Below are 27,009 nucleotides of genomic sequence, written 5' to 3' on the forward strand. Positions count from 1 at the left end.
GTCCTTCAATGTGGTGTTTCATGGAATTAACTACCGAGACGCCCTTTTTACCTTTACACAACTCTGGAGGCAGGAGGGGCCATAATCAACAATGTTACACAGCAATTTCCAATACAATACACACAATCAAAAAAATACAATCCTCATATCCGCAACACTGCACCCTCCTCCTCTTAGGCACGTCCCAGGCCTATAACTTTAAGTTAGTGTGACACGTAGGTGTAGTTCCCTCTACTTTTAACCTGACCCTGAGTGCGACAGTTTTAAAACATAGATAAATATGTCCCGCTGCTCCATTGCACCCTGCCTAACAGACTCACGCCCACAGTTAACCGAATTGCGGAATGGTCTTCAAACTATACACTGACGGTGGGGAGAATTATTTACAGTGACGCTATTTTATTTACAAAACTCAACCCAGGACCTGTGATTGTTCTTTCTGGGGGGGAGACAGTCTGCTCTGCATCAATGCACCATGAAAGCACCCCAAAACACACCAACACACCCTCGAGCACCAATCGGTGCACAGTCATCATTGTTCATGAATAAAAATAAAAACAACAACCCCTAACCCTGCAGGTGGTCTCTTGCTCTTCGGCTCCCTCTGCTGGCTATTATTATTTCTTCCAGATGTTGTCTTTCTTTCATTTTATTACTGGCGGCCTATTTGCAATAAAACCTGCCCAAACATGTCCCTGTTTATTTATTTTATTTATGGCCCACAGGGCCGACTAGTGTGGTTCACCTGTGGGGCATCGGTGCCCTGTGGCCAAGGTCCGCCAGCAAGATTTCAGGCCTTCATGGCCGGTTCCAGCAGAGGGGCCACGCCCCAACCCATGGGGTCCATAAGTGGTGCTCGGCCACAGACATGTGGTCCATAATGTGGTGCATCGATGCAGACAGCTGGTTCTGGGAGTTCCGGGCGCACAATGGCGGACTCACGCACGCTCCCAATGGCGCACAGGTCATGTGGGAGACAAAAGGGGGGAAGGCATATGAGCGAGGGGTAAGGTCACAAGGGTACACATCAAACAAGGCAATGCAAGGCGAAGTGCGTATGGAGAGCGAAGTGAGAAAGCTCGTCCCTACCGTATGTCACCCCCCCTGTCACCTACACTACCCTTGCCCTTACCCCATATTTACAAAAATCTACACATTTACAAATTCGTCACTACTGTCACGTCTTCCCCATATTTCCCCTACACCAAATTCGTCACCACAATCCCTTTCACCAAAATTTGCCATCACCCAATTCATCATCAATCCTCATTAGGAGGAAGAGATGGAACATCAAGCACAATGTCACACCCACGTCATGATGCGTCTCACAATCCAAACATTTGCATCAATAAAAATAATAAAAACAACCTGGCATGGTGTGGAGGTACGTCATCTCAGGTGAGTGGATGCAGATGGTGCGAGGAGATCTTCATCCTAATTACTTTCTAAATTACATTAACACACTTTACACTACCCGGGGTCTTTCCCTGCCAATCCATTGGCCAACTTACACTATGGGTTCTCAAAACCAATTCCCATTGACCAAACTGTGGTGCTTCTCAATTTGGGGTCTCACTCCCCCGATTCATCTCCCGGTGCCCTTGCACAATTTCTGGGCTGAGACGTGTAGCTCTCCCAGCAGGTCTACCCACCTGCACACCTCCACCACTGTAGTTGCCACCTGAGCTTACCTAGCTCCTCACCCTAACCTAACTAACTGGGGAAGGCCCCTCCTGGCTCTGTCACCCCTTGGTGCCCTCTGGCACTGGGCTACCCGGGTCCGTCCTCCGGATCCTTGGGCCCCCTCCACAACTACCGGCTCCCAGAGCCCACCTGCGGCCTCACCTGGCCGACATCCTCACAGTGGTGGAGTGCCCAAACCAACTACACACACTAACAGGCTACACGCCCAGCCATTTCCACAACACTAATGCACCCATCCAAACACCATTCTCTCACCCGCACCACAGATGCCAATATCCAACCACAATTTACCTATACCCTCTACCTAACACTTACACTACCCACCCCGGGTATTCGTGATGGGGGTCCACTCTTCCCCCATTCACACCTTCGCACCATCCACTCCACTCCATTGTTTCCACCATACTCACTCCACGACCATCCATTCCAATACTCCATATATTCCAGACCATTTATTCCACACAACCATTCTCCATACACTTGTCGTTGCACGCCTGTGCAATCACACCTGGTGCCACCTGCACCCTCCTTCCTTCCTGGACCATTTGGTCAATACCACACGCAATCACTACTACTCACTCAAACACTGCTCCATACACCTGTTCAGTTGCACACCTGTGCAATCACACCTGTTCCTCACACACTTTTCACAATACACTTCTGAATACACCTCCAACACTCACACGGCATCATCTAAACTACCTGTTGCCCTGCTAACTTAGTGCTCCCCGTCTTCCCTTTAAACTCAGCACATACCACGTCATTATCATCCACACTTATCTACCTGCGTCCCCACTACAGGTATCATTGTCACTACCTAATCTTAACGTTACCTAAGGTCATCTCTCTAGATCCCTACACATTATCCAAACCCTCCCGGGCTAGTTTTCACTGCCATCAACCCCATAAATCTAGTGCTCCTTTGCCCCCGCTGTGAGGGATGACAGAGTTGCCATCCCACCACATCGGGGACGTTCCACTACCAATTTTGCTCTCCAAATTCCAACAAATCAAAAATTTTCCAATTACTGCCAATTCTACTCACTATTCTAAATTTCGTATCAAACCACTATCACTATTACCATCATCACAGTCCACTCACTAGTGCCTCTCGGTGCGCCAATTCACTTCCACAGCCCGGCTTCGTAAAGCCGAGCAATGAATGCGGGTTGTTTGGTGCCGGCAGCTGGATGCGTCCGGCACTCGGTGCAGGGAAGGACGCTTACCCGGGCCGAGATCCCACGCACCACCTCGGCACGGAGCCATCCAATTGCCCGATCTCGACCTGCCGGAACGCCTCAACAAAAAGGGGTCGCCATGACGACCCTTCCTATCGGGCTGCCCGCTCCGCTTAGTGGAGCACGGACGCGGCCGTTCCAAACGCGGCCCAGCGTGGATCACGTACGGCGGTCCTTTCGAACCCGCCGTGGTTTGGATCCCCGCTGGTCCTCGCGGCACGCGAAGCTGCCCGACGCGCACCGAGGGCCCGATTCGGCTAAATGTCGTTCTAACCGCTAACCCGGTTACCGTCGATGCCTCACCTGCATGCTTACACGCATACGCTACCCCTTTCACCCTCACTGAGCTCGATGCTCCAACGCCGCCCGTACACCCCGCATACTTCGTTATTGCACTCGTTCTTTCGCTCACAGACTTGGTCACACACCTGACCACCGAACACCTTGGCACACACTCGTCGTTTGCACACCTCACCAACACACCTCTTCGCGCCCCCTCCTCGGTCACCTCCTCCGTGACAATCACAGGTGTGCTCTCACTCGCACACCCAACCACGTGCCTCACGACCAATTCCAGTGTGCATTCCCACACCCGCTCTACCCTTCCAGGTGTGCATCCTTCCATTCCAGGTGTACATCCTCTCTCACCTGTCACAACCAACTCATGCTCCGTGTCACTCTCACTACTTTCACCACCACTCTTGACAGCGCACTCACCCTTGCTCTCGACAGCGCACTCTTTCCTCACGCATCTGTCCGTTACACACCTTTCTCGCGCACCCTCTTGCGCACACTCTCCCGTTACATCCTCTGTAACACTGACCACAGGCGTGCATCCTCCCTTACTCTTCACAGCGCACTCTTTCCCCATGCACCCGTCCGTCACACACCTTTCTCGTGCACACTCTTGCGCACACTCTCCCGTTACCTCTTCTGTAACACTCACCACAGGCGTGCATCCTCCCTTACTCTTGACAGCGCACTCTTTCCCCATGCACCCGTCCGTCACACACCTTTCTCGCGCATCCTCTTGCGCACACTCTCCCGTTACCTCTTCAGTAACACTCACCACAGGTGTACACTTCCTTGTTACATCCTCTGTAACACTCCTCACTACGCGCTTCCATGTGCCCCCTCGCACACGCGCTACGACCGACTCACTCTCGACAGCACACTCACTCCTCGGCACGCACTTTTTCCTCACACACCCCAGAGTCGGACATTGGCACACCTCCTCTTTCGCACACCAGACCTGTCGCACACTTCACCAACGGCCTCTCACGAACACCCGGATCCAAATCAACCCCCAAGCCGACTGAAGCTTTCCTCACATCATGTACATTTCCACGTATATCGCCACTCACCTTGGCACCTCGTCTCCGCACCTCCTTCGCCACCTGCAAACTCTTTATTTGGTTCGCGAGCATATAATTATGAGTTCAGCACCGACCTTGTACATATTCCATCACCCCCTCCTGTATTTCTCTCTTAGTTTCTGTCCGTCTCTTCTTAATTTCACTCACCTCTTCTTCCACTTCCTCTAATTTTTGCTTCACCTCTTTTATTTCCCGGTGCGTCTCCTCAAGTTCGTCCTCTAAGGCTATTTTGACCATCTCTATGTGCGTCCTCACCTCTCGGTCCTTCGTCTCCATTACTTCTGTCACCCCTTCCAACCTCGTTGTCAGTCCCTCACGTACCATCTGACATTGCCTCTGTGTCGCTATCAAGTCATTTTTTATGTCGTTTTGTGTCGCTTTTAACCCTCCGAGTACCGCAGTGTTCCTTTGAACCTGCTCCACTAACTCCGTCTGTCCCACCGTCAGCTGTTCCACCTCCTCCGTCAGATCTTCTATTACCCCCTGTAACCTAGCCGTTCCATTTCTCACCTCTTTCTCTATACGCTTTTCACCTCGCTTTACCTCCTCGCGTACCCCTGAGACCTCCTCACTTACACCTCGTCGTATCTCCTCTCTCATCTCCTCCCTCTCTTTTGTAGATGCCACCCTCATCTGTCCCAATTCATCCCTCTGAGCATCCAGTTTGGTTTCTACCCCGATTTTCACCTCCTCTATCTGCTCTCCCATTTGTTTAATTTCTCGGGCGGATTGCTCCCCTATTTCCCGCAATTTGCCTTCCATCCTATTTTCTAACCCCATTAACCCATTTTTCACCCCCTCTATCTGATTCTCCTGGGCAGCCATTCTATTTTCCACCCCCGTTAACCCATGTTTCACCCCTTCTATCCCATTGTCTAACCCCTCAAATTTCGCTTCTAGCCCTCCGATTTGATTTCCTAGTCGCTCCCCCATTTCTCCCATTTGGCCCCCAATTTCTCCCATTTGGCCTCCCATTTGGCCCCCCATTTCTCCCATTTGGCCCCCCATTTCTCCCATTTGGCCCCCCATTTCTCCCATTTTGCCCCCTATCCTGTTTTCCATCCCTTTGAAATTATCGTCTGTTTTTACCATAAAGGCCATCATCTGTTTCATAAACAGGTCCAAATTCATTGGCATCTCTGGCTCGTTTGCCGCGACCACGGGCGCGGCTAAATTTGGTGCCGCAATAACCATATGCGCGAGGGCGCCATTTTGTGCGCCTGATACCTCCTCAACCACATTGCCAATGTTCTCCTCCTCTCTTTCCTCCACATACATTTCCCCGAGGTCCTGGGTCGATTCTACACCGTCTATCTCTCCCACCGGCATCCCGTCGCCTTGACCAGCCATGGCGCGATTTCAAAATTCGGGTTTTGCTTTAAAACACAAATTTCCAGCAGCTCGTAATTTTGAGGGCATTAAGCGCGCTTCGGGTCCGATCCGACACTCCTGACACCAATTGTTACGGTCCGCGGATAAGATGTTGTTTGCCGAGCGGAGGCGCCGCGGCCGAACAGTTTTTCCCCGACTAAACCCGATTCACCCAGACGTTGGCCGTATCTTGCCACAGCTATTCAATATGGAAAAGACTAAGATGACACAGATGTTAAGAAGAAGCAGACAAAAAGAAAGGTTTGAAATACAATTACTATTTATTGCTATTTACAGGCTCAAAGTAACCAAGGAGAAGGAAAGATAATAAAATAATATACAGAAGCTTTTAGAGACACAGGGAAAATACTAGCTTATACAGACTTAATTGACTACCCAGGACAGCACAAACAGAACAAACTCACGTACGCAAATGGGGAACTTGCAGGCAGGAATGGCTGGAAAGGAAAGGAAGGTCCGGAGCTGGCAGCACGATCCGCGCGTTGGGCAGCCGCCGTTCCTTCGCGGCCCTGCACCAAACTGCCGTCCAGGCCCCAAACGGCTGTCGAGTGTTGCTGCTGGGGACGCTGCCGCTGGCGAGCAAGGTGACGAATAGCAGGCTTTTGCGCTTCCCTGGATGATCTCTGCTTTTGGACCTCACAACTCAGCTCTTGTCATAGCTCATCTCTCTTCTCAGCTCATCTCATAAAAGCTCATCTCCCTTCTCAGCTCATCTGCTTTGCACCACCATGCAGCTCAGCTCAGCCTTGGACCTTTTTGCCACTCTCTCTTGGTCACTCTTGTGCGCGCGCTTTTATCACGCCTCCGGCGATTAAGCCGCCGGCCTTTAGGACACGCCCATCGGTGTGCTCACCTCGGCCATGGTTGGTCGCGCAACCCTCTGGCTCCGCCCTTGATGACGACGGGCGGCCACGCCTTTCTTCCCCGACCCTGCCTCGTGGCCAATGGCGGCTTTGGAGGGGATGTAATTGCCAAATTGAGGCTTGGCCATTACGAAAGGGGAAATGGAGGTTTTTGGGAATGGGAATGAAGGGAATCTATCTCTTTTACTTGGTGCAATGGAGTGTCATGTTACTGGAAGACAAGGCCTTACTCTAAAACACATAATAAAGATATAAGCTACTGAACAAGGGTTTTATCGTGTCCTTCAATGTGGTGTTTCATGGAATTAACTACCGGGACGCCCTTTTTACCTTTACACAACTCTGGAGGCAGGAGGGGCCATAATCAACAATGTTACACAGCAATTTCCAATACAATACACACAATCAAAAAAATACAATCCTCATATCCGCAACAATATATATATATATATATATATATATATATATATATATATATATATATATATATATATATATATATATACAGTCACGTGAAAAAGTAAGTACACCCCATGTAAAGTTTTGACTTTTTCAACATATTTCAACATACAGCTATTTGATCTTCATCTCAACAATATTGAGAGATAAAGGTGATAGAATATAACAAATATCATGAAACATTTACATTTTGTAGTCCATTGTATAATTTAAATAAACATAAATGCAAATTTCGCATGTGGAAAAAGTAAGTACACCCTTGGCTCTAATAGGTGGTATTGCCCCCTTCGGCAGAAACAACCTCAAGTAGGCATTTCATATAACTGTCTACCAGTCTCTGACATCGACTGGGAGAAATTTTGGCACTCCTGCATGCAGAATTCTTTCAGATGTGCGATGATTGAGGGGTTTCTTGCATGCACAGCTCGTTTCAAATCTCCCCACAACATCTCGATGGGATTTAGATCCGGGCTTTGACTCGGCCATTCCAGAACCCTCCATTTCTTTCTTTTCAGCCATTCCTTGGTGGATTTACTGGTATGTTTAGGGTCATTGTTATGTTGCAAGGTCCACCTTCAGTTGAGCTTCAATTTTCTGACAGATGGCCTCACATTATCCTCAAGCACCCTCTGGTACAATGAAGAATTCATCGTGGATTTTATGATGGTGAGCTGCCCAGGCCATGATGCAGCAAAGCTGTCCCAAACCATAATATTTCCACCACCATGCTTTACAGTTGGTATCAGGTTCTTGTGGTCAAATGCTGTCTTTGGTTTTCGCGAAACATGTCTTCTGGTACTGTGGCCAAATAGCTCTACCTTTTACTCATCTGTCGAGAGCACATTGTTCCAGAAGTGCTTGTCTTTGCCTTGGTGTTCATTGGCAAACTTTCGTCTTGCCCTGATGTTCATTCTGGATAGCAAAGGTTTCCTCCTGGCACACCTCCCATGTAGATCAAATTTGTGCAGCCTTTTTCTCATGGTAGACTCGTGCACTTTGACAGCAACAGTGGCAAGAGCTACCTGTCGGTCCCGTGATGACATTCTGGGGTTCTTAGAGACTTCTTTCAGCATCTTGCAGTCTGCTCTTGGGCTGAACTTGCTGGGGTGGCCTGGCCTGAACAAGTTGGCAGTTGTTTGGAATCCTCTCCACTTCTAGATGATCTTCTGGACAGTCGAATGATTGATTTCAAATCGTTTGGAGACCTTTTAAAATCCCTTCCCAGACTCATAGGCATCTATAACCTTCTTTCTGAAGGCCTCAGAGCTATTTTGATATCGGCATGGTGACGCCGCACATTTCAACAACAAAGAGCAAACCAAACTAAATATCTGGGGTTTAAATAAGACAGGTTCCTCCAAGATCCTCTCTAACGATGTTCTAATCATTTGCACCTGAGCTGGTGCACCTGATTCTAATTTTAGGTATTTGAAGAAGTGATAAATGTAGGGGTGTACTTACTTTTTCCACATGCAAAATTTGCATTTATGGTTATTTAAATTATACAATGGACTACAAAATGTAAATGTTTCATGATATTTGTTATATTATATCACCTTTATCTATCAATATTTTTGAAATGAAGATCAAGTAGCTGTATGATGAAATATGTTGAAAAAGTCAAAACTTTACATGGGGTGTACTTACTTTTTCGTGTGTGTGTGTGTGTGTGTGTGTGTGTGTGTGTGTGTGTGTGTGTGTGAGTTTGTGTGTATGTGACTGTGTGTGCTTCCGTTCATGTGTTTGTGTGTGTGTGTGTGTGTGTGTGTGTGTGTGTGCGTGTGTGAGCATGCGTGTGTGTGTGTGTGTGTGTGTGTGTGTGTGTGTGTGTGTGTGTGTGTGTGTGTGTGTGTGTGTGTGTGTGTGTGTGTGTGTGTGTGTGTGTGTGTGTGTGTGTGTGTGTGTGTGTGTGTGTGTGTGTGTGTGTGTGTGTGTGTGTGTGTGTGTAAAAAAATTTTTTGGGGTGGCCTGGCCTGAACAAGTTGGCAGTTGTTTGGAATCTTCTCCACTTCTAGATGATCTTCCGGACAGTCGAATGATTGATTTCAAATCGTATATATGTATATATAATTTTGGTAATGTTAGGGAATTCAATCCCGGATGAGGCCCCCAATTTCTGTTACGTGCTCCTCCCCAAACCCCGGTCACGGTGTCCCTCCGAGCCCCGAAAGGAGTCACGGCAGAAAGATGTGTTATAATGTGTGTCAATGACCAATGGTGAAACCACACCAACCAATTATTACCAAAAACAAGTATTGTATTAAGGTCACACAAGTATAACAGCACAAGTACAATATGTTTCAATTGCACCACAAAAATACCATATAATTCCTATGATGGCACCATCAGTTTCTTATTCAATAACTCACTGTGCTCCAAGTGAGCAAAAAGAACATTCCCAAAGTCACTGTCCCGGCACCAAGCCAAAATCGATCCACGCTCCGGTGATCGCAAGAAAAATGTCGAATCGAGACCAGAATCCAAGTCAGCTGACAGTCAACGCTGCCAAAGAGGCGCAAAGGTGCACCCAAAAGGCGACTGGGAAATCACACCTTCGGGTATGAACGTTCAGCAGCTCCCAAACGGAGAACCACAAATTCCCAATCGAAATCCACGTTACACTCGCAAACCAGGCTAACGGCTGGGTGCGGTGAAATGGATGGAGCGAGGTGAAAAGGCTGGAGTGACGCGAAATGGTGGGAGCGAGGCGAAATGGCGGGTGGGCGCGTACTGGGGGCGTACCTGCTCTCCAACGATTCTCTTCGGAATCAACCGCAAAACCTGACACGCAGGTTTATCTGTCACAGCGATAACCACTCTGTCACAGTAATCCCTTTCCCAGGAAACCCAAAGTTCACTCGTGACCCCCGTTCGCCAGCGTCTCCTCGAGACCTCAAAGCAGCTCGGCTTTTCTTCCCGACCTCACTTGCTCCGCCTTTTATTTGCTTCCTCCTCTTCTTCTTCCGGTTTCTCCCGATCTGGTTTCCGGTTTCTTTTAAAACACTAATTTTCTACCTTTTGAAAACAGTTATCTCCATTTCACTTCAACGATAACAACAATAGTACATGGAACCAAAAATGCTTACAGTGGATGAAAACCACGACGGAAGTGACGAATCCATAACACTATCATCACTTTTAAAATCAACAAAATCTTCACTTGAATAATGAGTCAATGACTCATATTTAATTAGAAGAAAAAACATTACCGTCTATATCCATATACTTTTTTTCATTAACAGATTCAACTACAACATTTTTTTATATTAAAGGTAATTTTAAAATGGTTCCGAACTACTATTGAGTGAAATGACATTTCTCCTGATATATTAACATCTTTCATTTCATCAAGATTGACATCTTTGGGGTTATTAAAGAATATAGAAATTTCACCGTGTTTAGAGCTAACAGTTTTACCTTCCTTTTCGGTAGCTTCAGTAAAAAGAGTTTTCTTTTTTGATACTTTTACATGTTTCATTACCTCCTCTAGTTTATTATAAATCTCCATAAATAGTGGTGAAACTTTTTTTTAAATTACTTTCATTGACGACTTCCCAAAGACAGAGAATGCTCTTCCTTTAAAAGGTATTGAGTTGCTCATATTATCCTTCAGAATAGGTTTAATCCAAAAGTTATTGAAATCATCTTTGTTCAATTTTACATCAGTGCAATTTATTTCAGTATCCTTTTTAAATGAGGAGATTGATTGCAATTTGTCTTTTGTGTTTTGAAACATTGTATTTATTAGACAAAAAAGTGATTGTCAAGAGATTGAGGGGAAAATAATTTACTATAATCTCAAAATGATATGTGGCTCGGGAGGTGCTCAACCAAGAACATTAAGAGAGGTCTATCATTTCATATCAGCTCAACGGCGATACTTAGACCGAGAGTTAAATTCTAATATAACATTTGTCAATATTCTAGATGGTGATTGTTCTTCTAAGAGAACTAAGTTATTACCTAAAAATGAAACAAAAAATATTTGTTGGGTCTCTGCATGAGTATAATGAAAAATGGGGGGAGTTAATAAGTTAAATGCAGGGAGAAAAAGGGTGTAATTTTTCAAGCTTGGCATGCCTGGCATTTCAAGCCATGGGCAAGGTTTAGGGAAAGTTGGTGGGGCTTAGTAAAAAGTGGGCGAGGCTTAGGAGGGAGAAAAGGGGTGTAATTTTTCAAGATAGGTGGTTTGAGCCAATAGGTTTCCATACTTTTCCCCATTGGCTTCAATGTTAAATTTGAGGTGAGCTAGAACCTATGAGTTGAGGTCGATTGAGGATTTAATATTTGGAAATAGGTTGTCCCAAAAGAGGGTGAAATCTGGTTGAAAATCCAGTGAGTTATTAAGTTTTTTAGCTTTTTCCCGATTGACTTCAATTTTAAATTATATGTGTTTTAGTAGTTAGTAAATTAGCTCAGTAAAAAGTGGACGCAATTTTTTGAGAGAAAAGGGGGTGTAATTTTATAAGAGAGGGGGTGTGAGTCAATAAGTTTCCTTAATTTTCCCCATTGACTTCAATGTTAAATTGAATGTGCCTCAGAACCCCCCTTTTCCCCCTACTGTCAGGTAAACCAAAGTGTGATTATGGGTCTGTAAAGGTAGGAATTCAAAACCTACTTATGCAATGCTGAGATTAAAAAGATACGGGTCACCAACTGGAACGAAAATTGAACAAAATGAGACAAAGAAATAAAAGTAGATGATGTCAGCAATTGAAACACCACAACTGAAAAAAAAAAAGTGTGCAGCGAAAAGAAACCTCATTTGGTTAAACATTTTAAAACCGGTTGGCAAGAAAATAATTCATAGGGAACCCATAATCTGGGAAATGACATGTGACATCACAAAGATCAACTAGAAAGTATCTCAAAATGCAAAGCATGTTTGCAAACTAAAATTGACAAAAACATTAAAAATACAAAACGGTCAAGAAAATTGTCAATTTTATTAATTTGTGTTCTCCATATTCTCATAATAAAGGTTTCTTGAAGATTTGATGACAAAAGCTCAAATGGTAAAAAATATTATGGCCTGGAGAGGCACACTGAATGGTAAATAAACAAACAATAAATATGTCGTGCATAGCACGTGCATAGCATGGAAATCTCCACGCAGGGCTGGCGGACTTCCTCTCTGGTCCACACAGTTTTAAACTGGAATTAAAGGAAAATGGAAAAGATATATGGAAATGCTGTTGAATACAGAGAATGAATGGGATGGCAACATAGAGAGTAACCCAGTTTTAGGACTGGCAGAGAAGATAACTGGGAAGGAAGTTGAGGAAGCGATAAAAGCAATGAAGAGTAGAAAAGCGGGAGGGCCGACAGGAGTTGTGGGAGATATGTTGAAGGCAGCAGGAAGTTGGGGTGTGAAGAGAATGACAGAGATCTGTAATCTGGTGGTGAAAGAAGGCCGCATTCCAGTGGATTGGGAACTGAGTACCCTCGTCGAGGATAAGGAAGAAGGTGAAGATCGACGAAATGCAGTTTGGATTTATGCCAGGAAGAGGAACGACAGACGCGCTCTTTATTGTGAGGCAGTTGCAGGAGAAGTACATGGAGAAGAGGAAGAAGTTGTTTCTTGGGTTTGTTGATCTGGGGAAAGCATTCGATAGGGTTCCACGTGAAGTATTGACATGGGCATTGAGGAAGTTAGGAGTGGAGGAATCGTTGATCAGAGTAGTGATGGCAATGTACAAAAGAGCGCGCACAGCTGTAAGGACGAAGGACGGGAACATTGGTGAGTTTGAGGTGAAGGTGGGAGTGCATCAGGGGTCGGTACTAGGTCCACTACTATTTGTAGCTGTGATGGAGGTGCTGGCTCAGCACGTAAAGGAGGGTTTACCGTGGGAGTTGTTGTATGCAGATGATCTGGTGTTGATTTCGGAAAGTATGGATGGACTGAAGGAAAACATGAACAAGTGGAAGGAATGTATGGAGACAAAAGGTCTGAAGGTGAATATCGGAAAGACGAAGGTGATGGCAAGTGGTAAAGCATGTGGTGAGGTGGAAAGAACTGGGAAGTGGCCATGTGCTGTGTGCAGGAAGGGTGTCGGAGTGAACTCCATTCAATGTACAATGTGCACTGAGTGGGTTCATCAAAAATGTAGTGGTCTGAAAGCGTCATTAACCAGTGTGGCAGCTACATTCAAATGTAAGGTATGCACAGAGGGAGCTGCAGATGGAGGAAATGTTGAGTTGGATCTTGGAGACGGCGTGAAGCTGGAAGGTGTGAAAACATTTTGCTACCTCGGAGACATGCTGAATGGAGAAGGTGGATCAGACTCGGCAATGGTTGCAAGAGTGAGATGTGCATGGAAGAAGTTTCGGGAACTGAGTCGCGTGCTGATGAGGAGGGGAGTGTCGTTGAAGCTGAAGGGAAAGGTGTATCCTGCATGTGTGAGAAGTGTTATGATTTATGGGAGCGAGACATGGGTAATGAACGTAGAGCAGCAGCGAAGGCTGGAAAGGGTGGAATTGCGAATGGTTCGGTGGATGTGCGGAGTATTGTTGAGAGAGATGAAGACAAATGATGAATTGCGAAAGATGATGGGAATAGAGCCTGTGATTGATGCTGTGAAGAGGAACAGGTTGAGATGGTTTGGTCATGTGTTGAGGAAGGATGAAAGTGACTGGTTGAGAAGAGTTATGGAAATGAATGTAGAACGAAGTGGAGGACGGGGAAGACCGAGAAAGACTTGGCTAAAGATGGTGGAAGAAGAAATGCGGGCAAGGGGGTTAACAAGGAGAGATGCAGAAAATAGGGCAAAATGGAGAAGATTGTCATGGGGACCGCAAGGCTAACCCCCGCTCTAGCAGGGAAAATGGCCTTAAAATGCATGTTGTTGTTGTTGTTGTTGTTGTTGTTGTTGTTGTTGTTGTACTATATACTGTTGTGAGCTCAATCTGCATTGGCTTTGTGGCACCTCTAAACGTTGTCCAATCTATACCAAATTTTGTATTCTAACTTCTTTCAGACTATGTAAAGAAATGGCAAGGTGGTTGCAATAAAATCTTCAACTTCATTTTTCGGGACCACCCTAGTGTGAGTCAATAAGTTTCCTTAATTTTCCCCATTGACTTCAATGTTAAATTGAATGTGCCTCAGAAACCCCCCTTTTCCCCCTACTCCTGACACTTTGGTTAACAGATTACGCCACAGAAGATGGATGGTGAACAGTTTAAATCAATGGAGGAAATGGGTGTCATCCCTGCAACTCAGCACCAGACAACTTACCCTTATCCACATAATTTAATAATACAGCTCCAAAAGGTTCAAACAACTGCGCGGTTCTCATGAGGTTAAGTCCTTATAAACGAACTACCACACCATACCCCATGGATATAACAATATTAATGACACGCTATCAGGATATTGATAAATACATACGACAAAATGCACCAATTCGAGATTGGCGTAATTCCTTTGTACATGGGGAATTCGATCACAATCACAAGAAATATTCACCACAAGATTTTTGCCACATCTATTTTTAATGAACCCAGATGGATTTTAAAATGCCAGACTGCCAGAAGATAGTTGACAAGTTTTTCTCTTCCAGATGATATACAACCTTCAGTCATATATTGCTTTTAAAATGTTGTACGTCCATTTAGAGTGCAGATAAGAAAGGTATCACATTAGTTGAGTTGATGCCATGCATAAGACATAAGTTGCATCTTTTTAATAATGAAAGTTTATCATTGTAAAATCTGGTTTCATTGCAGTCAAGTCACTCTACTAACAGTTTGATGAGAGAATATAATGCACCACATGAAGTCACCATCCATAGTGATCATAAGAGCATTAGTTATTTGAGATTTGAGCTTTAAGATAAACAAATTTGCTGAAAGTCTAACTATTATGCTCAGGAAATCGAGCGGAGGAGGGCGTTGATGCGGGAGCGTGCCACTGAGCGCCATCCAGCAGATGCAGAGTTGCTGGAGCTTGAGGAAGAAGTTGGCTCTGCAGCATCGGCCTCTGAGTCAGAGTATGAGGAATACTCAGACAGTGAAGAGGAGCTGGAACCCAGGCTAAAACCCGTGTTTATCCGCCGGCAAGTTTTGATATATCTTGACCTCGTATTCCTGGACCCTAACCCATATTATCCTGGGACAACCATATTGTAATTTTTGATTTCTGCTCTCTTCCTTCTACATTTTTATTTTTCCAACTTTAAATGATATTTGGTGACTTTGAATGAACCATTGAATGATATTTGGTGCTACTGCAATGGTTGGGGCCTATTGGAAGAGGGTAGTGGGTCGGAAGAAAAGGTTCAAAACCAGTCATTCAATTGGAAGGTGTTGGAAATGTTGATTTCTTGAATAAATAATGTATTTCTAACCTTTTAAAAACTTATTTTGTAATAAAAGAAACTGATTTCAGAATAGGCACCCAAAATTGGAAACCCATCTTTTTTTTGGCAGGAAGGATCGGTTGACGGTGCAGAAGCAAGAGGCAGAGGTACAGCGCCAACGCGAGTCAGAGCAGGAGGCAAAACGTCTAGCAGAGGACCGACGAAAATACACCCTTAAGGTATGTTGCACCAGTTTAATCGTGCACACGCTTAATTATCAAATTCCTCACATTTTCCACAGCTTTATCAAATGGCATCCAACATAAGAAATGTCCATTCATTCCATCTGGCTGTCATGGGAAACATTCCATCATGATAAATCATTATAAAATTCCACCAGTATTAGTCAGTAATTTTAATTCCCATACTAGTAATTTTAAAATAATATTATCCTCTTTCTCGCTGTCACTGTAACGATACAGCCAGCTCTCACTAATTTGAATAATGGCCAATTTGTACAATATGGCCTCACTACAACAGCAGTATTTCAAATCCTTCCTCTTGCAAATAAAGTGGTTGTATAATGAGAATGGCACTCGGTAGAGCGCATACCTACGTTAGGCTGAACAGTTTACGTTTTGTAGCTCACTGATAGGCCGGATCTGCATCCTGACTTAAACCAAAATCGAATCGGCTTCTTCTTGTTACATAACCATATCATCCACATAGCTTCGTCTGAATACATCCACAACTTTAAAATATCATGCTATATGTCGTTTTTGGCCTCATCTCTCAACTGTGAAGGATCACTTAAAAATTCTCGTTTTCGGATTCGTATCTTCACGTAATCGAATCAATTTGTCCCTGTCACACACACAGCCTGTCCAAGTTTCGTCCGAATCAGTCCATAGCATTTTTGACAAACAAACAGGGGTGAAAACATAACCTCAGTGCACCTTCAGTAGGGGGAGGTAACAATGTAGTTTCCACCTTATGCATTACTGCACTGTATGACAGTACACATGCCATGTTGTCATATAGTTTATCTTTCATATAATTGATAAATTGTACTATGTTAAGTGAGTATATAGGCTGTTGTGATGGCACTTCTAAGTAGGAGCTGATAATGCAGAGGGGTTGGGGTTGCTGTTGGGATTTTTTAAAGCTAGTGACAGAGTATGGGACAAAACTTGGGTGAAAGGAAAACCAGGAGGACATAACCTACAGGTAAATCACAGCACAAGAGGAGGAAGGTGTATGAAACAGGTCTCACCAGATGTGCTAAATGTCAGAGGTTGAAATGAGAGGTGGCATTTAGCAGTAGACTTGATATCCTGGTGAGAAGAGCTTAAGATAACAGACTCGGGAAGACATTTTAATATGTGAGAGAAGAGTGGGGTGAATGAATGAAGGTGACTGTTCGGTTTAGATCGAGAGAGGATAACAAGGAAAAATGATCCTTATAGAAAGTGTGCATCTTGGAAGGGAAGTGGTTGGACATAGAGGTGAGAGCACAGGAGGATCAAGACCAGACTAAAGTCAATGAAAAACTGCAAGGCCACCAACCTGCCTACACTGACCAAGAAGCAAAGCCTCCATTCATAGCTCACCATAACCTCGTGTAAAATTCAGCCTGACCATCATCAGATGATGGTTCACAATGAAACAATGACCATCATCATCATCCTGCTCTTCTTACCAAATGCCCTTCTTGGATTTCTGACTTCCTCCACTCATTCACTCAACACTTTGCTATCAATGGAACCCTCTTTTCTTCCAGTTAAGGCTGGAGTTCCACACAAGATTGTGTATTTTACCCAGTCTTGTTCTTCATTTATATAAACGACCTGTCCGTTGCTCTTTAAAACCCATCCCAGTGACTGGCTGAAAGCAGCTGCATCACTCTCTGCTGATGTAGAATTGAACAAGAAGAAAAAGACATAAAATGTCATAGTCCCTGTGGTTTTAGTAATTTTGCTGTATGGAGTTAAAGGCCGTCAGTCGGCATTCTTTGATCGGATTACAAAACAAAATCTCTTCATATGTATACTCAGATATTGTCTTTGTGCTAAGTTTGAACAAAATTGCATGTCGAGAAATGGTTGGGGACACACTTAAGTAACAAAATGGCTGCCAGTCAGCCATCTCTGATCTCTTCTCAAAAAAAAACAAGATCGGTCAATGCATATCCGAGAAATGGTTGAGGACTTGGTCAATTTCGGGGTTTTTTTTATGACTAAAATGGCCGCCATTCGGCCGTCTTTGATTGCATCGTGAAACAAAAGTATGTGCATATGTAAACCACCATGTATTTTCTTTGTGCTAAGTATGAACAAAATCGGTCTATACATCTCTGAGATATGGTACGTGGATGCATGCACGGACGTACGAGACCCAATCCATAAAGGCCCGTTTAGCAGAAAGTCCAACGTGGGCTAATAATGGAACATGTCCTTCAATTGTGGAATTCTCCCCTCCCCTCGTCCTCTCCCCTGATCTCACCTTGTTCACCTTGTATCCCCGGAAGCATCGTTAAATTAACCCACATATGTATCTGTATGGTCAGCCACTGAAAGAGGTTGTCTATTTATTTTGTTGGTCTACCATTACTATGACCTGTCCTTGGTCAACCATATTGCAAAACCAACTGCAGACTGAGTCTTTGAAGTCTTCCTTCCTCTTTCCTTTTCCTTGGTCTGGCTTTTCCCTCATCGTTTGAAGTCTTTCATTGAAAAATCCGAACTCGCAGTCTACAGGTCTGTCTGTAGCTCAATGGAGTGTTGCTCTCACCTATGAGCTAGCACCCCTGCATCCCCACATCTGTCACTCATAGATAGATTGTAAGCTCTTGACATTATTGGAATCTTCCACAAGACAAAAGTACAAGGCCTGCTGCTCTCACGTTGCATACAGGTTTCTGGCCTCTGTTTTTTACTGCCTCTCTTCTGGTCTTGTTCCCTCTGCTATCTCAGCCCTCTGATCCTCCCCAGCAACTCCAGAATGTAACTGCCTCCTGGTTAAACTTCTAAAATCCAGGCTGACTGCAAACTTCACCTACTTTGTGGAACTGCCTTCCTGAGGCTGTTCAATCGCACACTCTTCCCTCTTGGACTTCAGGCAGGCGGTGCACCACCATTTCACGTCATCCCACATTCTCACTTACCATCTTTCATTCACCATCCTTACCCATAACCTTACCCACAACCCCCATTCACCCTGCTTAGCCCAACCTTCTCACTTGCAGGTTGCTGCTTCCATCTCGCTCTCTTTCTCTCTCTTTTCCTGTTTGTTTTCCTATTCTTGCCTCACAATATTTTCATGCCATACATCACCTTGCTCTTCTGTGTACCTTGATTTACACCGGTAAGGAAAGTAAAAACAAACAATTTTTTGGGGTTAAAATGAATGAGGACGGATGGGAAGAATGAGAGCAGACATTTGAGAGTGCAGGAAGAACGATGGTGAAGAGGTGGGGATACAGGGCGACAGCAAGAGAGTACACAAGGGTCGGGATAGCAATAAGGGAAGTTTTGTACAGCAAGGGTTGGAGTGCAGGGGATTTTATAAGTTGCAATAAATGAAAGCACAATCATTTTCTTTGAGGGAGGGCTTAGAGGAATGACGATGAGGATAAAGAGAGGCAGAGACAGAGAAGAAGGTTGGTTGCCTTTTGTCGCCAAGGATGGCCTTTCGCAAGTGACGTGCTTACACCTGAGTGCATTAAGTTGTTTATTGTTTATAGTGTTGAAGCTGCAGCCCACACAGCAACCACACTCTGAGATAGCAAGCAGTGTAAGTTGGTGTCGAGGAATATCTGAGAAGACCAGACCACTTGCTACGCACATTTTAGTGCTGTAATTTAGCTAGGGTGCCGGTGATGACGGTTTGCAAAATACACCATGGAATCTTAACGTTTACTCACTAGTGCTTTCAGCCAGGTCCCCAGCTTAACGTCCACCTGATGGACGGCACACATTTTGATGCAATGTGTGACCGGCAATATTTTTATCTGGCAGTTTATAATCTTGCTTAAAATCAAAGCCAGAATGCTCGGCACGTCCAGAAACCTACAGTTTGTGCTATTGTGGGGCATGTGCTGGACTACAGATTGTGGAAGAGGAAGCACGTAGGGAGTTTGAGGAGGGCAGGCGTACACAGGCTGCATTGGATGCATTGTTGACGGATGATGAAAATGAAGAAGAAGAGTACGAGACATGGAAAGTGCGTGAACTCCGCAGGATAAAGCGTGAGCGTGAGACTCGTGAGGCGTGAGTGTTAAAACTTCCCTTCCCATTTCTTTCTCTTCCTCTTCTAACTTTGCAATTCGCCTCCAACCCTTTATGCTCCTACGTATATAATGTGTGTTTCCCTGTCCCTTGTGCTACTGCTGTGCCTAGAATTGAGAAGGCAAAAAGCGAGTTGGAGAGGATGCATGCACTCACAGAAGAAGAGCGTCGTGCAGAGCTACGTGCAAATCCAAAGACGATCACCAATAAGGCAGTCAAAGGAAAGTACAAGTTTTTGCAGAAGTACTACCACCGTGGTGCCTTCTTCCTGGTGAGTGTCAGTTTTACATTGTAGTATGCTTTACCAACCCTTCAAATTACAAATTGATTACTGGGCTTTCTCAATGTACGGTACTTGTATCTGTGCAAGTACCTTTCAAATGTTGTTATATATTCACGTGTTGTTGAAGGGTGTGTGTTGGTTGTGCTTTTCACAGGATAGAGAGGAGGATGTATTCAAACGCGATTTCACGGCTCCAACTTTGGAAGATCACTTTGATAAAACGATTCTTCCAAAGGTCATGCAGGTATGTACCTTTTGTTGCTGTCGGTTCTTGCATAGCTGCCAGAATATAAAGAGGTACGCACACTCGCCTTTGAGCTGTCCAACCCAGGCTTGAGTCTCGGGCCAGATATAAACTGCCATCCTGGTTTTTGCAGGTAGGCGTTTCATCAATGTGCGTGTCATCCCTCGGATGGGCGCTAAACTGGGCGCCCCATCTGCCGGCATTAGTTGGTGGATGTTAAAGATCCCACGATGTCCTTCGCAAAGAGTAGGCGAGCTATCGCCGGCACCATGAACAAATTTCAAACTCCTGCTATAACCTACAGGGGGGCACTGCATCAGCAGAGCAGATGCGCCCACAGCAAATGATGCCACCCGAAGCCATGTGCTGCATATGAAAGAAGAAGAAGAAGTTATTGCATTGACGTTTTGTTTTTGCCTTGTGTTCTTTCATGAACAATCATCCCACATCATTTTCTGTATCCCCATCAACATTCTGCCTGTGGTTTTCGGTTAAATTAACCTTCTCCACGTGGACAAGTATAAACGTTGATCTATGTGGTGTTCTTTCTTCTCACCCTCCTTTCAACAGGTCAAAAACTTTGGTCGCTCTGGACGGACAAAGTATACCCACCTTGTGGACCAAGATACCACGTCCTTTGACTCTCCATGGGCTCAAGAGAACGCACAGAACACTAAGTTCTTCAAACAGCGAGCCGCCGGTGTTCGTGATGTATTTGAGCGCCCTTCAGCTCGTAAGAGAAAGGCCACCCAGTGAGGCTGCTGCTGTGCTCGTCGGAGCACACGTCACTGTTGGGTGCTGTACTCAAATAAGCACGTGATTTATGGAGATGGACATTGCCTCCAGCATCAGAATTTCTGAAATTCAGAAATAAATTTGGATGATCATTCCTCCAGGGAAATAAATAAATAAAAAGTGCATTATTTTTGCACTATATTTCATGATGGTTTTACTTTCATGATTTTTTTACTTCCCTTTATCATTTCCCTTCAAACTTAAATTTCTCCTTGGCTTGATTTATCCAGTGGATCTTTCTGGTTGCTTGCTTCCAGTAATGTTCTCTTAGCCATATTTGAATTTGAAAGCAATGTTGTCTGTATATATTTTAAAGAGAAGGATGTGGGATATTTTGTACATTCTCCTCCCTGCACCTGTCTTTAAACTTCAGTCCTCTCTTTTCAATTGCCACGTACATTTTTCATCATGCATGTCTTTATCTTCTCTTGCACACATGCTGCGGAGAAATTGAATAAAGAGAAGCTAAAGTTTTGAAGTCCTGCTTGGTGTATCAAAAGTGAAAGTGATGTCTTGTGATGTAAGAAATGTTTCTCTTCCCGAAGTGCAGTTTCGTGCGAGAGTAGATGAAACCCTCACTGTTGGCTTCAATACCCCTGGCCATTCAGAGTCGGGATTAAATGATACTGTCTCCTCATGCTGATGTAAATCTGTTTGTACTATACATGCTGCTTTTCAACAACTTGCGTTAACTAACAAATCATAAATTGGACAAAGCGTGCTGTGTTTGCCTCAAAATCCTTAGTCCCAAACCCATCTCTCTCTGTTCCCACCTTTCCCAGTCGAACCCAACTGCTCCTGGTCTCTGTGTCCTTCTCTCCTGACAAGGTGGAGGAGTTTTTGTCAAACCTTGACTTTGATTCTGCAACTGGACCAGACGGCATCAGCCCACGGGTCCTAAAATCCTGCTCTGCTGCTCTATCTCACCCTCTCTCTGTTCTTTTCACCCTATCTGCTCAAGGTCATATGCCAGCATCCTGGAAATCAGCAAACATGACCGCTTTACACAAAAAAGGTGCAAAAACATATCCTTGCAACTACAGACCAATCAGCCTGCTCCCAATTATCAGCAAAGTCATGGAATCCATCATTGCTTCGGATATGAAATCTTTCCTCTTCTCCAATGGCTTGATCTCTGATCATCAATTTGGTTTCCGACCAGGTCACTCTACTCTGGACATGCTGCTTCTGCTGTCTCAACAATGGATGGAGGTCCTCAATGCCAAACAGGAAATCAGAGCTGTCTCCCTTGACATATCACGTGCCTTCGATACGGTCTGGCACCCAGCTCTGCTCACCAAACTCTCCTCCTATGGTATCCATGGAAATCTCCATGCATGGCTTGCGGACTTCCTCTCTGGTCGTAGTCAACATGTGGCCCTGAATGGATTTCTCTCATCTCCCCTTCCTGTTCAGGCTGGAGTTCCCCAAGGCAGTGTGCTGGGCCCTGTGCTTTTTCTGGTCTTTATCAATGATCTCTCCGACTCTCTGGAAAATCCTCTCTATCTCTTTGCTGATGACTCCACTCTCTGCCGCTCCAATCCTCTTCCCTCAGATCGGCAGTCTGCAGCCTCCTCACTCTCTGAAGACCTGGACAAAATCACAGAATGGTCAAACAAGTGGAACATGTCTTTCAATCCTGACAAATCTCACACTCTTACTATGTCTCTCCGAAAAGATCGACTGGACAACCCTCCCATCTACTTTCTCAACAATCCTCTCCAAGAAGTTCTGTCGCTCAAGCTTTTGGGTCTCACTATCTGCCATGATCTTTCTTGGGAAAACCACATTTCCAAGCTGGCCTCCAAAGCCAGTCGCCGACTGGGCATCCTCCGTCGTGCGAAGTCCTTCCTAGGCACACCTGTGCTCCTCACCACATACAAGGCTTTCATCCGCAGCTCAATGGAATACTGTTCTCCCCTATGGGCTGGTGCTCCTGCCTCACACCTAGCTCGGCTTCTCGCTGTTGAATCCAAAGCTTTCAGAATCATTGGAATCTCCCGCGATGAAGCTATCTCTGAGGGCCTTTCACTCACTCACCGCAGGCAGGTAGGTGGTCTTTCTGTCTTCTACCGACTCCTCTCCGGCCTTGCTCCCCCAGCTCTCTCTGTGCTCTGTCCCCCAAATATTCCTACAGGTCGCACAAGATCTGCCAGCAATCCTCTGATGGTTAATCTGCCGAAATCTCGGCTCTCTGCTCACCTTCACTCTTTCATTCCTCTTTTCTCCCGCCTCTGGAACAAACTCCCACACTCCCTTCAATCCCACTCCTCCCTCCAGGTCTTTAAAACAGCTGCTCACCACCATCTCTTATCTTCCCCCATCCAAAACCTTGATCTTTTCTACCCCCACTAATTCACCCCAGATCCACCTTGTTTGAAATTCCAACTTCTTTCCTGGATGTCCTGGCAGTGTCCATATGTTTTATACCTCTCCCACCCCCCCCCCCCCCCCTTCCCATGCCTTTCCCCCAAAGCCCTCTCCCTCCCACAGATCTCTCGATGTCTCCATGTCTCTCGGTCCCTGCTCTCAAATGTTGTGTTTGTGTCCTTCCCCCTCTCTCCCCATCTTGTCTACCGCTACCGATGTTATTTGTTTTATGTGTCTGTGTCTGTTTGTCTTTCTGTGTGATTAATGTTCGCTCTTTCACGAGCCTCGATCTTGTATACAAAAAAAAAAAGAAAAAAAAGCGAAATATGTTTAAAAAAAAAAATCTGGAAAACTGTACGTGATTGACCTGTTTGATGGGAATGTATGATTGCCACTTAATACTGTAAATAGAGTAATAGCGTGCATTTATGTTCGTTTGAAGCAACACAAAGCGTATTGCTGTGGGTTGGAGTATGGACGGGATTCATGGTGTGGAAGAATTCGCTCAAGGTTCAATTAATAACTTTAATACAACAGACTTGAAACATTTTATCATACATGCATGCATGGAGACGAGGAACACAATATCTGCATGAATCCCCTCTGCCTGTGTGCTGCAGCACCTGTCCTTTTATTCACACGTGGACACAGGTGGGGGTCGCATTGTGGCAGTAAGGAACTGCTGAGGCTTTGAGAAATGCAACATAAGAAACAGCTGTGGCTAGTAAAGAATAATGGTGCAGTTACAGGTACGAGAAATGGTCAAACAAAATAATATAAGATTTGACAGTTAAGGCCAGAATCCCAGCTGGTCTTGGATGTGACCAACGACTCCCATTCCCAGCGGTCGGGCTATGATTGTGTTCCCACACAAATTTCAGATGAATCAGAACATAAGAAATAATTGGCCCAATATGTAGAAAGTTAAACAATTGCCCAAGGTCCAAGGCAGATGAAAGTTGGGTAAATTAATGTTCAAATAGTAATAGAGACGAACAGCTGCTCAAGGTGGCCCGATATATAGTCACGTGAAAAAGTAAGTACACCCCATGTAAAGTTTTGACTTTTTCAACATATTTCAACATAGAGCAATTTTTTTTTTTTTTTTTTTTTTTTTTAATACAAGATCGAGGCTCGTGAAAGAGCGAACATTAATCACACAGAAAGACAAACCGACACATAAAACATATAACATCGGGAGCGGTAGACAAGATGGGGAGAGAGGGGGAAGGACACAAACAACATTTGAGAGCAGGGACCGAGAGATCTGAGAGAGGGTGAGGACTTTGGGGGGGGGGGCATGGGAAGGGGGGCGGTGGGAGAGGTATAAAACATATGGACACTGCCAGGACTTCCAGGAAAGAAGTTGGAATTTCAAACAAGGTGTATCTGGGGTGAATTAGCGGGGGTATAAAAGATCAAGGTTTTGGATGGGGGAAGATAAGAGATGGTGGTGAACAGCTGTTTTAAAGACCTGGAGGGAGGAGTGGGATTGAAGGGAGTGAGGGAGTTTGTTCCAGAGGTGGGAGAAAAGAGGAATGAAAGAGTGAAGGTGAGCAGAGAGCCGAGATTTCGGCAGTTTAACCATCAGAGGGTTGCTGGCAGATCTTGTGCGACCTGTAGGAATATTTGGGGGACAGAGCACAGAGAGAGCTGGGGGTGCAAGGCCGGAGAGGAGTCGGTAGAAGACAGAAAGACCACCTACCTGCCTGCGGTGAGTGAGTGAAAGGCCCTCGGAGATAGCTTCATTGCGGGAGATTCCAATAATTCTGAAAGCTTTGGTTTCAACAGCGTGAAGCCGAGGTAGGTGTGAGGCAGGAGCACCGGCCCATAGGGGAGAACAGTATTCCATTGAGCTGCGGATGAAAGCCTTGTATGTGGTGAGGAGCTCAGGTGTGCCGAGGAAGGACTTCGCACGACAGAGGATGCCCATTCGGCGACTGGCTTTGGAGGCCAGCTTGGAAATGTGGTTTTCCCAAGAAAGATCATGGCAGATAGTGAGACCCAAAAGCTTGAGCGACAGAACTTCTTGGAGAGGATTGTTGAGAAAGTAGATGGGAGGGTTGTCCAGTCGATCTTTTCGGAGAGACATAGTAAGAGTGTGAGATTTGTCAGGATTGAAAGACATGTTCCACTTGTTTGACCAGTCTGTGATTTTGTCCAAGTCTTCAGAGAGTGAGGAGGCTGCAGACTGCCGATTTGAGGGAAGAGGAATGGAGCGGCAGAGAGTGAAGTCATCAGCAAAGAGATAGAGAGGAATTTCAAGAGAGTCAGAGAGATCATTGATGAAGACCAGAAAAAGCACGGGGCCCAGAACACTGCCTTGGGGAACTCCAAATATTTGATCTTCATTTAAACAATATTGACAGATAAAGGTGATATAATATAACAAATATCATGAAACATTTACATTTTGTAATCCATTGTATAATTTCAATAAACATAAATGCAAATTTCACATGTGGTAAAAGTAAATACACCCCATGAGATGTTTTTAAAATATTTTTAACATATGTGGACATATCAGTATTTGATATTCATTTAAACAGTATCTGTAGATAAAGGTGATGTAATTGAACAAAAAACAATGAAAAATTGACTTTGCAATAATTTATTCAACAAAAAATTAAGAGATGCCATTTCCTTCTGTGGAAAAAGTAATAAGACAGGTTCCTCCAAGATCCTCTCTAACGATGTTCTAATCATTTGCACCTGAGCTGGTGCACCTGATTCTAATTTTAGGTATTTGAAGTAGTGATAAATGTAGGGGTGTACTTACTTTTTTCACATGCAAAATTTGCATTTATGTTTATTTAAATTATACAATGGACTACAAAATGTAAATTTTCATGATATTTGTTATATTATATCACCTTTATCTATCAATATTGTTGAAATGAAGATCAAATAGCTGTATGTTGAAATATGTTGAAAAAGTCAAAACTTTACATGGGGTGTACTTACCTTTTCACGTGACTGTATATGTAGAGGAATACGCTCTGATTCAGCAGAGCGCCCTCCACGCCTATGCAGATAATGGCAAAACAAGGTGTTGTGGAATTTTAAAATTAATTTAATAGCCTTTGAATTGATTTGACAAGACTCAAGAGAATTAAATGTCCACACTCGTCTCAGAAGACATTTAATGACATGGTAATACTTGATTCACTTTCACCAAAGGTATTTACAGAAAACACTTCCATTTGAGTTACACATACACGAATAAAACGAAATCAATACGCTACATTCAACACAGATCAACACACTACATTTAATACATTACAACTGAACCAAGAACTCTTCGATCGTCAGCAGCATGGCTATTTATGGTCAAAGAACAAAGAGGGGGGTCAGGTAAGGTTCAAAAAAGATAGCAAGCATTGTGTGAGTCTCCAATCCTCCGGTCAGCTGTTTTTTTTCTTCATAAAATGTAAACAAAGCCTCCTGCTCTTTCTGATAGCGTGCATGGAGACATCGGTTAAGAGAAAAACAGGGTCGGAGAAAGTTCGAATCGGTGAGAATTATACATCATTCTTATAAGTTCTATGTATTAAATCTTTTTAATACATATGTGTATATAGTTGTCGTATGAAAAGTCATATCATATAAAAGCATACTATTTAAGCAACATCAGGCTAACAAAGGACTATATCTCTATTTATTAATCAAATTTACTTTGCTGCATGGTTATAAAACGAG

At 44.4% G+C, this 27,009-nt stretch overlaps 1 protein-coding gene across 2 annotated transcripts in view; it reads left to right on the plus strand.

Annotated features, from left to right (window-relative positions):
• Window positions 1–21,418, plus strand: part of MFAP1 (microfibril associated protein 1) — a 66,334-nt gene extending 44,916 nt beyond the window's left edge. Inside the window, exons 4-9 of one of the 2 annotated variants that reach the window (XM_068126712.2) lie at window positions 14,905–15,089; window positions 15,463–15,571; window positions 19,440–19,600; window positions 19,730–19,889; window positions 20,056–20,145; window positions 20,716–21,418. In XM_068126712.2, coding sequence (XP_067982813.1) covers window positions 14,905–15,089; window positions 15,463–15,571; window positions 19,440–19,600; window positions 19,730–19,889; window positions 20,056–20,145; window positions 20,716–20,901 — 891 coding nt within the window. In that variant the 3' untranslated portion in view covers window positions 20,902–21,418. Of the gene's footprint in view, window positions 1–14,904; window positions 15,094–15,462; window positions 15,572–19,439; window positions 19,601–19,729; window positions 19,890–20,055; window positions 20,146–20,715 lie in introns of both variants that reach the window. The other variant, XM_078785796.1, reaches the window with a different exon arrangement.
• Window positions 21,419–27,009: the final 5,591 nt, after the last annotated feature.

This window comes from Myxine glutinosa, chromosome 10 (genome assembly GCF_964187855.1).
Source record: "Myxine glutinosa chromosome 10, kmMyxGlut1.1, whole genome shotgun sequence".
NCBI lineage: Eukaryota > Metazoa > Chordata > Myxini > Myxiniformes > Myxinidae > Myxine > Myxine glutinosa.